Genomic DNA, 14,043 nt, shown 5'->3' on the forward strand with positions numbered 1-14,043 from the left:
GCCTCTTCCTCCTCAGCAAAATGTTCTAGTTACTTTTGCTATGAAACAATTACCCCAAAAACCTAGTGGTTTCAAACAATCATTTGATTATGCTCAAGGATTCTGTAGGTCAAGAATTCAGGGCTAAGTGTAGTGGCTCATGCCTGTAATCCCAGCATTTTGGGAGGCCAAGGCAGGATAACTACTTGACCACAGGAGTTTGAGACCAGCCTGGGCAACATAGGGAGATCCCTGTCTCTACAAAAGAAAAAAAAAGAATTCAGATAGGGTACTACAGAATGGCTTCTATACTCCAGAATGTCTGTAGTCTCAGCTGGGAAGACTGAGTGGCTGGACTCAAAGGCTCTGGAGGCAGGTATCACGTGGAGGTATCTTCACCCACGAGCCTGGTGGTTAGCGAGGGCTGTCACATGGGACCTCCACCATAGCTGTTTCCCAAAGCACCCGCACATGGCTGAGGCTTCCTCACAGCATGGAGACCTCGGGGTGGGCCTGCACAGCAGCTCAGGACCCCAGACACGAGTGTCCCAGGCAACAAGGACTTTTCTGCCCTGGTCTCAGAATTCCTCAAGTGTCACTTCAGCTGAATTCCATTGTTAAAGCCAGCCACAGCCTGCCATGTTGATAGGGAGAGGAATTAGACATCACATCTTGATTGGAGCAGTAAGGTTCTAAGAAGACAAGTGGGACAGACTTTGTTGTGGTCATTTTTTTTTTTTTTCCAGAGACAGGGTCCCTCTGTCCCAATCATAGCTCACTGCAGCCTCAAACTCTTGGGTTCAACCAATTCTCTCACCTCAGCCTTCCAAGTTCCGGAAAAAAAAAAAAAAAAAAAAAAAATCCAGCTAACTTTTTTATTTTTTGTAGAGATGTGAGTCTATGTTGCCCAGGCTGATCTCAGACTCCTGGCCTCAAGAGGTCTTCCTGCTTGGCCTCCCAAGGTGCTGGGATTACAGGCATGAGCCACTGAATCTGGCCTGTTGTGGTCATACAATCTACCACACCCGAGGTGGACCCAGGCACACCATTTACTGCCAGGAGGGCAGGTCTGAGAGGGGCCCAGCTGGGTGCAATGGAGGTAAGATGGGAAAGAAGCTGAACTCTTCTATCCTTAGGCAATTTCATGTGACTATGGCTTCACTTTCTGCTCCTCCATGACAACTTTGTTTTCTTTTTTTTTTTTAAGACTGAGTCTCGCACTGTAGTGCAGGCTGGGGTGCAGTGGCACAATCTCGGCTCACTGCAACTTCCACCTCCTGGGTTCAAGCAAGTCTTGTGCCTCAGCCTTCCAAGGAGCTGGAATTACAGGCACGCGCCATCACACCTGGCTAATTTTTGTTTTAGTAGAGACAGGGTTTCACCATGTTGGCCAGGCTGGTCTTGAACTCCTGACTTCAAGTGATCCGCCCACCTTGGCCTCCCAAAGTGCTGGGATGACAGGAGGGAGCGCCACCCAGCCTCTCTTATGACTTTTCCATCTCAACAGTGTGTCAAATTGTCTGCCTACTTTACCTTTTGTGCTTTAGTTTCTTCTGAATAATGGAGATGCTAATACTATCTACCTCATAGAGTGACCATGAGACAATATTGTCCGCAGGGGATATGTCCCAAGGCCCCAGTGGTTGCCTGAAACTGTGGACAGTATAGAATCTTTTATATGCTATGTTTTTTTCTACACATACATACCTATAATAAGGTTTAATTTATAAGTTAGGCACAGTAAGAAATTAGCAACAATAATAATAAAATAGAACAATTATAACAATATACTGTAATAAGTTATTTTAAATTTATGAATTATTTCTAGAATTTTCCATTTTATATTTTCAGCCCACTGTTGACCATGGATAAAGGAAACCATGAAAAGGTGGGGAAACTACCATACTTACAAAATACTCACTGCAAGTCCAGGCACAGTGGCTCATGCCTGTAATCCCAACACTTTGGGAGGCCGAGGTGGGCAGATCACCTGAGGTCAGGAGTTCAAGACCAGCCTGACCAACATGGCAAAACCCCGTCTCTACTAAAAATACAAAAATTAGCCAGGTGTGGTGGCAGGCACCTATAATCTCAGCTACTCGAAAGGCTGAGGCAGGAGAATCACTTGAACCTGGGAGGTGGAGGTTACAGTGAGCTGAGATCATGCCACTGCACTCCATCCTGGGGGATAGAGCAAGACTCTACCTCCAAAAAAAGGAAAAAAAAAAAAAAAAAGAACGGTCAGGGAACAAGGATGAACTCTGAGCAGTGGTGTGCGTTGGAGCTGGCTTGTATGGGCTCGCAAGAGCCAACTTTCAAGCTTTTAGGAATGCTGCAAGCCAGTTAAACACAGGCATTATTTAAAAAATCATATAAACTCACAGATAAAGTATATTCAAAACTAGTAAATCCTCAGAACTCACCACTTTCTAATTATTTCACACCATTTAACTATTATTCGTGGTCTCCAAGTCATTTATGTCTGCTATATCTGCAGAGGAGAGATACGATGTAATGCTCTGCTCCTGAGCATCTCATACCAACCCCTGGTTGTAACATCCCATTAGTAACTTGAAATCGGCCATGGTGGGAGTTCCAGAAAGTCTAATGTTCAAATAATGAGTTTCGCAAAGAGAACATAGAAAATAGTGGGGAAGAAATTATTAAAAGAGTAATTCAAGAAAACTTCCCAGAACTGCAAGATAATTTTCAGACTAGAATAGTTCACTCAGTACCTTGCAAAACATGAAAAAAATAAAAGCCAAGGTATTTTTGCAAATTTCAGAACACCAAGCGCTAATAAGATGATCCTGAAAGCATTGAGTCAAAAAAGAAAAAAGTTACCAAGTTACAAACAAAAGAGTGGGAATCAGAATAACATCTGACTTCTTGGCAATAGCATTTGGTTTTTGTTTTTAAAGCTATAAACAATTAAGTGATGCTAAAAATGTTTAAAGAAAATTATTTCCGGCCAGGCACGGTTGCTCCTGCATGTAATCCCTGCACTTTGGGAGACTGAGGCAGGCAGATCACTTGAGGTCAGGAGGTCGAGGCCAGCCTGGCCAACATGGCGAAACCCCATCTCTACAAAAAGTATAAAAAATTAGCCAGGAGTGATGGTGGGCACCTGTAATCCCAGCTACTGGGAGGCTGAGGCAGGAGAATCACTTGAACCTGGGAGGTGGAGGTTGCAGTGAGCCGAGATCGTGCCATTACACTCCAGCCTGGGCAACAAGAAACTCCATCTCAAAAAAAAAAAGGAGTCCAAATATCCGGTGTTTATTAGTGATTCAAGGGGGGATATAGAATAGGCAGATGTACATCTAAGTCTGGAGTTCAAGGAGGGTCTGCCCTGGAGGTATGAATTTGAATATAGTAGCTTTAAAGATGGCATGGAAAACCATAGATTAGATGAAGTTATCAAGAGTTGAGATGAACAGAGAAAAATGAGGTCCAAGGACTGAGCCTTTTGTTAGGGACTGCTAGAGGCAGTGTTTCCCACATCCTCCAAAAGGGTGCAAACCAAGAAAGAGGAAGACAGAAGATAAGGAAGGAGGAATCTAACACTGGAGACAGACAGAATATTCGGATTGATGGTGAACAGGGATCCCAGAACTACAGGTCTCAGGGTAAGCTGTCTAAACTGGCACTAGAGGATGAAGCGTCCTAGGAAGGTATCACCAAGGAAAAACAAAAAGAGTAACCCTGTTTAAATGTACTGAGATTAAACTATGGCTCAAAGTTTGGGGATGAGATAGAAACAGGAACACAGAACTTTAAGCAGATGGAAAAACAAGGTAATAACTAACATATTTTTTGTAGATATATTTACAGAATTATAACTATGGAATCACATCAACACTGTATATAAAAGTCATAGAAATGTAAACACAGAATATTGATTGAGCCATAAATGATTATAGAATTATGAAGATGCCAGGAAAGGGGCATAAAAGTGTTATTTAGAGCAATTATCCTAGATACACACCCCAAAAATTGAAAACAGGTAGTCAAACAAGTACATGTACACAAATATTCAGAGCAGCACTATTTGAAACAGCCAAAAGGTGGAAACAATCCAAATATCCATCAACTAATAAATGCATAAACTGTGGTACACACACACAGTAAAATACTATTCAGCCACAAAAAGAAATGAAGTACTGACACATGCTATGTTAGTGAGCCTCAAAAACATGCTAAGTGAAAGACTGCCAGGCACGAAAAGTCAGGTACTGTATGAATCCACTTATATGAAATATCCAGAAAAGGCAAATCCATAACAACGGAAAGTGGATTGGTGGCTGCTAGGGGTTGGGGGGGTAAAAAATGGGGATAACTGCTTAATAAGTATGGGCTTTTTGTTTTTTGAGACACAGGTCTATGTTGCCCAGGCTGCTGCCAAACTCCTGGGCTCAAACGTTCCTCCCATCTCGGCCTCCCAAAATGCTGGGACTAAGTCAAGAGGAGTGTGGGGTTTTGCTTCAAGGTGATGAAAATGTTTTGGAACTACATTAAGGTGGTGGTTGTACAATATTATGAATAAACAAATGCTACTAAATTGTTCACTTTAAAATGGGGAATTTTGTAATGTGAATTTCACCTCAATTTTTTAAAAAAAGAATGTTACATAGAAATAAGAAGGTGGGCTGGGTGCGGTGGCTCACGCCTGCAATCCCAGCACTTTGTGAGGCCGAGGCGGGCAGATCATGAGGTCAGGAGTTCAAGACCAGCCTCACCAACATGGTGAAACCCCATCTCTACTAAAAATACAAAAATTAGCTGGGCATGGTGGCATGCACCTGTAATCCCAGCTACTCGGGAGGCTGAAGCAGAATTGCTTGAACTCGGGAGGTGGAGGTTGCAGTGAGCCGAGATCATGCCACTGCACTCCAACCTGGGTGACAGAGCAAGACTGTCTCAGAAGAAAAAAAAAAAAAAAAGGCACATTATATACCAGAAAAACAGCTATGTATTTAAAGTGGTTGCCCTCATCTTCAGGAAGGTAGGGCTGCAGAAAGGAAAAGACTGTTTTTAGTTATGCCTTATCAAATGATTCAACAGGCTGGGCGCAATGGCTCACACCTGTAATCCCAGCAATTTGGGAGGAGGTGGGCGGATCTGAGGTCAGGAGTTTGAGACCAGCCCGGCCAATATGGCAAAATCCTGTTTCTACTAAAAATACAAAAATTAGCCAATCATGGTAGCAGGCACCTGTAACCCCAGCTACTCAGGAGGCTGAGGCACAAAAATCGCTTGAACCTGGGAGGTGGAGGTTGCAGTGATCCAAGATCATACCACTGTACTCCAGCCTGGGTGACAGAGTGAGACTGTCTGAAAAGATAAATAAAACCACATACATGTGTAAGTTTAATAATAGGATGGGCCGGGCACAGTGGCTCACATGTCAGGAGTTCAAGACCAGACTGACCAACATGGTGAAACCCCGTTTCTACTTAAAAAAAAATACAAAATTAGCCAGGCATGGTAGCTCATGCCTGTAATCCCAGCTACTTGGGAGGCTGAGGCAGTAGAATCACCTGAACGCAGGATGCAGAGGTTGCAGTTGAGACGAGATTGCGCCACTGGACTCCAGCCTGGGCAACAAGAGCGAAACTCCGTCTCAAAAAAAAGAAAAAAAAAAAAAAAGGCTGAGTGCAGTGGCTCATGCCTGTAATCCCAGCACTTTGGGAGGCCAAGGTGGGCGGATCACGAAGTCAGGAGATCAAGACCATCCTAGCTAACATGGTAAAACCCCGTCTCTACTAAAAATACAAAAAATTAGCTGGGCATGATGGTGGGTGCCTGTAGTCCCAACTACACGGGAGGCTGAGGCAGGAAAATGGCATTAACCCGGGAGGCGGAGGTTGCAGTAAGCTGAGATCACGCCACTGCACTCCAGCCTGGGCGACACAGGGACACTGTAAGATGGACACCTACCACTTGAAAAGATGATTTTTCAAGGAAGTAAACAGTTGTTGGAGGAAACCTACAAATTCTAGGTGCTCACATGGATAGATGAGGACAAATAATGTGCATATGCTATTTCAACTGGGTCAATAGATGTTACAAAAAAAAAAGAAACAAACCATATGGAAACTTTTTTTTTTTTTTGAGACGGAGTCTCACTGTCACCCAGGCTGGAGTGCAGTGATGCTATCTCGGCTCACTGCAACTTCCACCTCCTGGGTTATAGGCGCCTGCCACTATGCCCAGCTTACTTCTGTATTTTTAGTAATGACAGGGTTTCACCATGTTGGCCAGGCTAGTCTTGAACTCCTGACCTCAGGTGATCCACCCACCTCGGCCTCCTAAAGTGCTGAGATTACAGGCGTGAGCCACCACGTGCAGCCCTTTTTCTGAATTCTGAAGGATCGTGGCTCTATAAACAAACACCAGCCAGACATACAGCTTAACCACTTATAAGTCTTGTAACTTTGAACCACTCCCTAGGGTTGTCTGAGATTTTAGTCATTCAAGAAGCAATACCCATGTACCCCATTAGGTTAAGAATTAAATTAAAACACAATACCAAAACAAGTAAATCTTACTTTAACCCACCCAAATATTTTCAAAGGCCAGGAACCCAAGCCCATTTCAAATATTCTTTCTAAACCCCCAACACTCCAGACGAACTGTGCCTGTTTACTGTCCCCTAGATTCCTTCATCTTTAACCCTCACTGCAAGATCCAATGTCTCTCCATATCAGATTCCCCTCCCTCCAGTGACACTTTTATGTATTAGGTTAGTGCAAAAGTAATTGTGGTTTTTGCATCAAAGTAATGGCAAAAACCGCAATTACTTTTGCCCATATTACTATTTCTGATGCTACCAGTGGTTAACATCTGCCAGAGATCTATCTGTCTTTAACATTAAATGTATCAAAAAAACTTAGAAACATTTTTGCCATGACACCAAAACAAACACAAAGGCATTATTTCCTAGTGTCTTCCAGTTCTCCATATTTAAGGCAACCACCTATGAGGTTATAAGCTGCTCAACTGGTTTAAGGGGCCAATGAAGGGATGTGATGTACACTATCTTACTGCTCCCAGGAATCCTAACATCAGTCACCTAAAACACTTCCCCATCAAACAAGATCAACACATATGAACCACTGATATATATACATTTTTCTTCTAGGAAAATAAACATAAAACATGCTTTTAAACAATCCTTTTATTGCTTGAGTACACAGACAAATTTATGCGACCAGGGCAGAGGCTGTAGATGATTCACTGAAAAAGAAAAAAGGGGAAAGAAAGAAAATCAGGATTAATACCGGTCCCTCCATATTCGTTAACAAATAATCTCCCCACTAATGGTGCTATTCTCAAACAGTTAATAAATCCAAACTATATAAAGTGCACCAAACTACTGAATACCTGAACCAACGCATTGCGTTGAAGCACAATGAATGAAGATGCTCACTCAGACATCCAAGGAAGAACTGGCCAACAAAAGGAAAAACCTTTCTGGTGGAAACTGCGAATGTCTGGCAATCAATCATCATAGTGAGCAATTCATGCGAAAATTAATTCAAACTCCTGGGAGTAGAGTTATGAAAGGAAAACTTACCTACTATCTTATTAAAGACAACCAGCCACACCCATTCGATTATGTACTGCCTGTGGCTGTTTTCCCACTACCAGGCCAGAGCTCAAAGAGCAGTTAACCAAATAGCCCCCAAGGCCGAACATATTCACTACTAGGACTTTTACTACTGGCTGACTCCTATGCTTGATAACAACAACAACAACAACAAAAGAGTTGACACTTACTATTTCCAATTGGGAGGGAGGACTCGCTTGGTCTTATAATATCGAGCCAAACGGTGAATCCGGCTCTCTATCAGAATCAGACGGAATTTAGCATCCTTATCCTAAAAATAAAATTTGGTGCAATTCAAGAAAACCACCCAAAATGACCGAACATTATCAAACATTAATAAGACAATGTAGAGCTACTACGCACTTTCTCTAATGAAAATCTCTTTGGGTAGAATTCGAACTTCAAAGCAGCACTACACTAGTTTGTGTACTAAGCCACCTTGAATAATTCAAACCAGATGCATGTACGAGCAGTCCTATTTAGCACCAGATTTTGTTTATTAGCTTACCTTTCTGTTCCTCTCAAGATGCTTTCGAACAGCAACTGCTTTCTTAATTAAATGGTAGAGATCTTCAGGAAGATCAGGAGCAAGTCCCTTAGACTTAAGAATTCTTAAGATTTTATTGCCTGTCACAAAACGTACTTGTGCAACACCATGTGAATCTCTCAGGATCACACCTGAAAAGGGAATCATGTTTTAACTTTCAACACGAAACACTAACTGGATGATGTCGAGGCTCAGAAATCAGGGCATAGTTCCTATCTGTAAGCTGGAGGTATACTTTTATACATCACAGAAACCAACATGGGAATGCACATAAAGCTCACTCAGACATCCAAGGAAGGTTTACCCAAGACTAAGGAAAACCTTTCTGGTGGAAACTAAGAATGCTGGAAAACTATCATCCCTGTGGGTTTGCTGGAATACAGATGACCAAAGGAATTGAGATTCCACAGCTAACATTTATTGAGAACTCTGGTCATTCTTCTAAAAACTTTACACGTTATTTCTTTTAAACCTCTAATGAGTTCTGATTACTTACAATCTATGGCACATTTTCTTTTGGTATGTCATACCTCCAATTAGACTACAAGCTCCAGGAGTACAGATATTTTGCATCCCCCTTCCCCCTTTTAAGAGGTGGGATCAGGTGCTGTGGCTCACGCCTGTAATCCCAGCATTTTGGGAGGCCGAGGCGGTGGATCACCTGAGGTCAGGAGTCTGAGACCAGCCTGGCCAATATGGTGAAACCCCGTCTCTACTAAAAAATACAAAAATTAGCCAGGCGGGGTGGTGCTGCCTGTAGTCCCAGCTACTCCGGAGGCAGAGGCAGGAGAACTGCTTGCATGAACCCAGGAGGTAGAGGTTGCAGTGAGCCGAGATCGTGCCAATGCACTCCAGCCTGGGCGACAGAGTGAGAATCCGTCTCAAACAAAAACAAAAACACACAAATTCGCCAGGCCTGGTGGCGGGTGCGTGTAATCCCAGCTATGCGGGAGGCTGAGGCAGGAGAATCGCTTGAATCCAGGAGGTGGAGGTTGCAGTGAGCTGAGATCGCGCCACTGCACTCCAGGATGGGCGACAAGAGCAAGCCTCTGTCTCAAAAAAAAAAAAAAAAAAAAGGTGGCGCCTCTCTGTCACCCAGGAGTGCAGTGGCTTCATCATAGCTCACTGCAGCCTAGGACTTCTGGGCTCAAGTGATCCTCCCACCTTTGCACCTGTATCTGGAAATACAGGCACATTGCGGCTGGCTTTTTTGGGCGGGGGAGTAGGAGGCTAGTATATTCTCAGGCCCCAGAACCAGGTTCAGCACACAGAAGGCAAACATTTGCTGAATGAAGCCACTTGCACGAAGTCACATGCAACTGAGATTCAAACCACACCTAACTGTGAAGAACTGTATCAGGCACTCTGCTTAGCCAATTCCAACTCCTCCACTTGAGAGCTGTGTGATTTGGGGCTGATTAGTATCCAGCTGCACTGTGCCTCTGGATCCTCAACTGTAAACTGGGGGGAAAGCCACGAAGATTTATTTCAAAGTATTGTGGTCAGAATTAAACGAGATCAGTACACGTAAAGTGCTTACAATGATGCCTGTAGCACGGTCCCGAGACCATAGTTTTTGCGATTTTTAAAATAACGTTACCACCTACTAGATCCTACAAGTCACACGAGGACAGGCGAAAGAGGCTACACAAACACTCACCGATTTGTGAAGGAGTCAGGCCCTTCTTGGCCAGTTTGTAAATCTGCTCCTTCACGTCGTCAGATGTCAACTTCAACCACTGTTATGGAATAGAAAGCAACCTTAGGATGAGAACCCAGGAATGCCGCCTAAGCACAGCGCCCTCTCCACCCGCAAAACCGCGCTCCTCATACACGCAAGTTCCTCACCCCGGCGTCGCTTCACCCGAGACAAATGCCACCCCCCTCCCCGGATTCTCCCCGGTCCCAGCGCGCTACTTACAGTGGGGACGCTGCGTCGATAGGGCAAAGCCGACTGGGACAGGCCCTTCCTGGGGAGAGAAGCAGTCTCTAAGTGAGGTGTCGGCTCGTGCCTGAGCAGCCCAGAACATCATCCCCTCGGCCCGCTGCCCACACTCCCTCTCTTCCTCCCACACCCGCCCAGCAATCCGGTTCGATGCCCCGAGCTCACCCGGGAGCATGCATGCGACCCATGATGGCGGCGGTCAGGCAGCGAAAGGAGAGCGAGGATGGAAACGCCGCAGGAAGCCACCCAACACGCAGGAAGTGACCTCACACGTCCACGATTCCTCGCACGCAGGAGGCGGAGCTACGCTGCGCAGTCACCGTCGTCTGTGTGACTACATCTCCCGAAATGCATTTCAGCGTCGCAAGCGATTCGTCAGTCGGCCGGGCCTCATCCCGGCATGCATCGGTCTTTGAGCAGCCTTGTGGCCAGAGCGGGAATTTGAGGCTGACAGCAGCTTGCGTTGAAATTCCCTACTTCGGACTCCGAGATCATAAAGATTCGAATGCTGCGCTGGGGGTGGGCATGGAGCAGGTAGGGCTAGAAGAATCAGCCATACACAGGTGTTTGCTCATTCACCAGTGCCTGGCTTTGCCCTGGAACTAGATACCTCAGAGTCGGCCCTGCGCCTAATGAAATAACAGATACAATAGCATGTGATGAGGAGGACCACACGGGAAGCCATGGCTACGGCTACCGCCCAGCCGGCGCTTCCATTTCTCATTTCTAAATCCTACTCTTGTCTGTCACGGGAGAGTCACTGACGGTGAAGAAACGGTCTAAGGAGTTGAACCAGGTCCCCGCGGATGCCTGCCGCCCTCCGCACTCGAATTCCCCTGCGCAGGGCTTTGGGCGCTGGACTCTATGGGGAGAAGGGTTGGGCAGAGGCTTACGGAGCCGTGTTCCCAAGTGAGACAGTTGGTGGGCAGGGAAGGGAAGAGCCTTGGGAGCAAGATTGCAAAGGCCAAGAGGATGAGGGATAAAATGAGGCATTTGAATTTCCTGGGCCGTCAAGGAAATACCTTTTTTTTTTTTTTTTTTTTTTTTTTTGAGAGGGAGTTTCGCTCTTGACTCCCAGACTGTAGTGCAATGGCCCGATCTCGGCTTGCCATAACCTCCGCCTCCCGGGTTCAAGCGATTCTCCTGTCTCAACCTCCTGAGTAGCTGGGATCACAGGCATGCGCCACCACGCCCAGCTAATTTTGTATTTTTAGTGGAGATGGGTTTTTCCATGTTGGTCAGGCTGGCCTTGAACTCCTGACCTCAGGTAATCCGCCCGCCTCGGCCTTCCAAAGTGCTGGGATTACAGGCGTGAGCCACCGCGCCTGGCCGGAAGAAGCTCTTTTAAGACAGACCTAGCCTGGGCAACATGGCGAAACCCCGTCTCGATAAATACAAAAAATTAGCCGGGCGTGCTGGCTGGTGCCTTTGGTTCCAGCTACGAAGGAGGCTGAGGCTGGAGAATCGCTGGAGCCGTGAAGGAGATTGCGGTGAGCCGAGATAGCAGCACCACGGCGCGCCAACGTGGGCAACAGAGCAACACTCTGTCTAAAAAAAAAAAAAAAAAAAGACTGACTCAGTGCTGGTACACAACCATGCGTTGAAAGAATGGGCAAATGAAGCAACTTTTAAAAATTTTTGAATGGTTAAATTTTTTTATAAGCATAGCTCTAGGAAGGAGGGAGGTCAGTGAAATCAAACTGTCGACAAGTTTAAAGTAACTGGCGAGACATTGGGAAACTAGATAGTGAAGCATCCACTTTTAACCTGTCACTATTTGAAATAAAGTTATCAGGGATAGCCGCGCGCGGTGGCTCACGCCTGTCATCCCAGCACTTTGGGAGGCCGAGGCTAGCGGATCCCGAGATCAAGAGATCTAGACCATCCTGGCTAACACGGTGAAACCCAGTCTCTACTAAAAATACAAAACATTAGCCGGGCGTGGTGGCGGGTGCCTTTAGTCCCAGCTACTCGGGAGGCTGAGGCAGGAGAATGGCGTAACCCCGGGCGGAGCTTGCAGTGAGCTGAGATCCGGCCACTGCACTCCAGCCTGGGCGACAGAGCGAGACTCCGTCTCAAAAAGAAAAAAAAAAAAAGTAAACTTATCAGGGATAAAGAGAGAACCCTTTATTACAAAAAGGGGTCAATTCTCCAAGAAAACAACACCCCCCCAAAAGAAAAGCCATAATCTATCACTATTTGATTAATAACTTTTCCCAAACCATCAGGAATTTTAGTCAAATTGGGTACCTATTTGGGTAATGTTTTTTTCCTAGCAAAGTTTATCATTAGCCAATATTACGTTTTTAGTTCAGATATGGAATAGGTATCTCAAATTTAATATGACTCCAGTTCCCAAACCTTGCCCCTTTGTTTCAGTTAAACATGATCCTGTTTGCTCAAACTTAATACAAACCTAGATGTCTCCATTTTTCTCTGATTTCTCTCTGTCATCCCTGGAATTTGAGACCAGCTTGGCCAACATAGTGAAACCCCGTCTCTACTAAAAATACAAAAATTAGTTAGGCGTGGTGGCCCATGCCTGTAATCCCAGCTACTTGGGAGGCTGAGGCAGATAATTGCTTGAACCCAGGAGGGTGGAGGTTGCGGTGAGCTGAGATGGCGCCACTGCACTCTAGCCTGGGTGTGACCCACCGCGCCGGGCCTTATGATTCTATTTATATGAAATGTCCAGAGACGGAGTTTCGTCATTTTTACCAGGGTGGTCTCAAACTCCTGACCTCAGGTGATCCACCCGCCTTGGCCTCCCAAAGTGCTGGGATTACAGATGTGAGCCACCGCGCCCGAACTTTTTTTTTTTTTTTTAAGGAACAGGGTTCTCACTATTTTGCTCAGGCTGGCCTTGAACTCCTGGGCTGATGCAACCCTCCAGCCTCAGCCTTCCAAAGTGCTGGAATTATAGGCAGGAGCCACTGCCCAGCTTCCTAAGCATGTTTTCAGGGTTCATTCATGTTGTAGCATGTATCAGTACTTTTCTCCTTTTTATGACTGAACAAAAGTCCATTGTATGGACTTTTTATTTTGAGACGATCAAGCGATTCTTCTGCCTCAACCTCCAGGGTAGCTGGGATTACAGGCATGTGCCACCATGCCCAGCTAATTTTGTATTTTTAGTAGAGATGGGGTTTCTCCATGTTGGTCAGGCTGGTCTGGAACTCCTGACCTCAGGTGATCCGCCCGCCTTGGCCTCCCAAAGTGCTGGCATTACCAGGCATGAGCCACCACGCCTGGCCCTTTGCCCATATTAATTTTTTTATTTTTTCTTGCTCTGTCAGTCATCCAGGCTGGAGTGCAGTGGCATGATCTTGGCTCAGTGCAACATCTGCCTTCTGGATTCAAGCGATCCCGTGCTTCATCCTCCTCAATAGCTGGGATCACAGGAGCATGCCACACCTGGCTAATTTTTGTGTGGTTTTTTTAGTAGAGTCAGGGTTTCGCCATGTTGGCCAGACTGGTCTCGAACTCCTGACCTCAGGTGATCCACCCGCCTCAGCCTCCCAAAGTGCTGGGATTACAGGGGTAAGCCACCATGCCTGGCCCTTTGCCCATTTTTAAATTGAACTGTCTTTTTGTTGTTGAGTTGTAAGAATTCTTTGTGTATGTCTGATTCCTTTTATTAGATACACTATTGGGAAATGTTTTTTCCCATTCTACGGGTTGTCTTTTATTTCCTTAATAGTTTCCTTTGATGCACAAAAGTTAATTTTGATGAAGTCCCAAATAATTTTTTTCTTTTGTGGCTCATGCTTTTAGTGTCACATCTAAGAATCATCAGATCAAAGGTCATAAAGATGTATGTACACCCAGGTTTTTGTTTTCTTCTAAGAGTTTTATAGTTTTGACTTTTTTTTTTTCCCCCAGAGACAAGGTCTCGCTCCGTCCCCCATGCTGGAGTGCATTGATGCGATCTGGCTCACTGCAGCCTCGAACTCTTGGGCT

The 14,043-nt window shown here is 45.4% G+C and overlaps 1 protein-coding gene and 1 non-coding gene across 2 annotated transcripts; both read right to left on the reverse strand.

The window, feature by feature from the left end:
- Window positions 1–7,140: 7,140 nt before the first annotated feature.
- RPS13 (ribosomal protein S13) lies at window positions 7,141–10,390 on the reverse strand. Its single transcript, XM_003910169.4, has 6 exons — window positions 10,249–10,390; window positions 10,060–10,108; window positions 9,799–9,877; window positions 8,100–8,269; window positions 7,762–7,862; window positions 7,141–7,218 (listed from the first exon to the last, which is right to left on the reverse strand). Exons 1-6 carry the CDS (start codon window positions 10,269–10,271, stop codon window positions 7,185–7,187), a joined length of 456 nt encoding a protein of 151 aa, XP_003910218.1. The 5' UTR covers window positions 10,272–10,390; the 3' UTR covers window positions 7,141–7,184.
- On the reverse strand, window positions 7,408–7,498 carry LOC116269961. Its single transcript, XR_004177751.1, has one exon. It is a non-coding gene; the product is annotated as a small nucleolar RNA SNORD14 (small nucleolar RNA).
- Window positions 10,391–14,043: the final 3,653 nt, after the last annotated feature.

This window comes from Papio anubis, chromosome 12, assembly GCF_008728515.1.
Source record: "Papio anubis isolate 15944 chromosome 12, Panubis1.0, whole genome shotgun sequence".
NCBI classification, from domain to species: domain Eukaryota; kingdom Metazoa; phylum Chordata; class Mammalia; order Primates; family Cercopithecidae; genus Papio; species Papio anubis.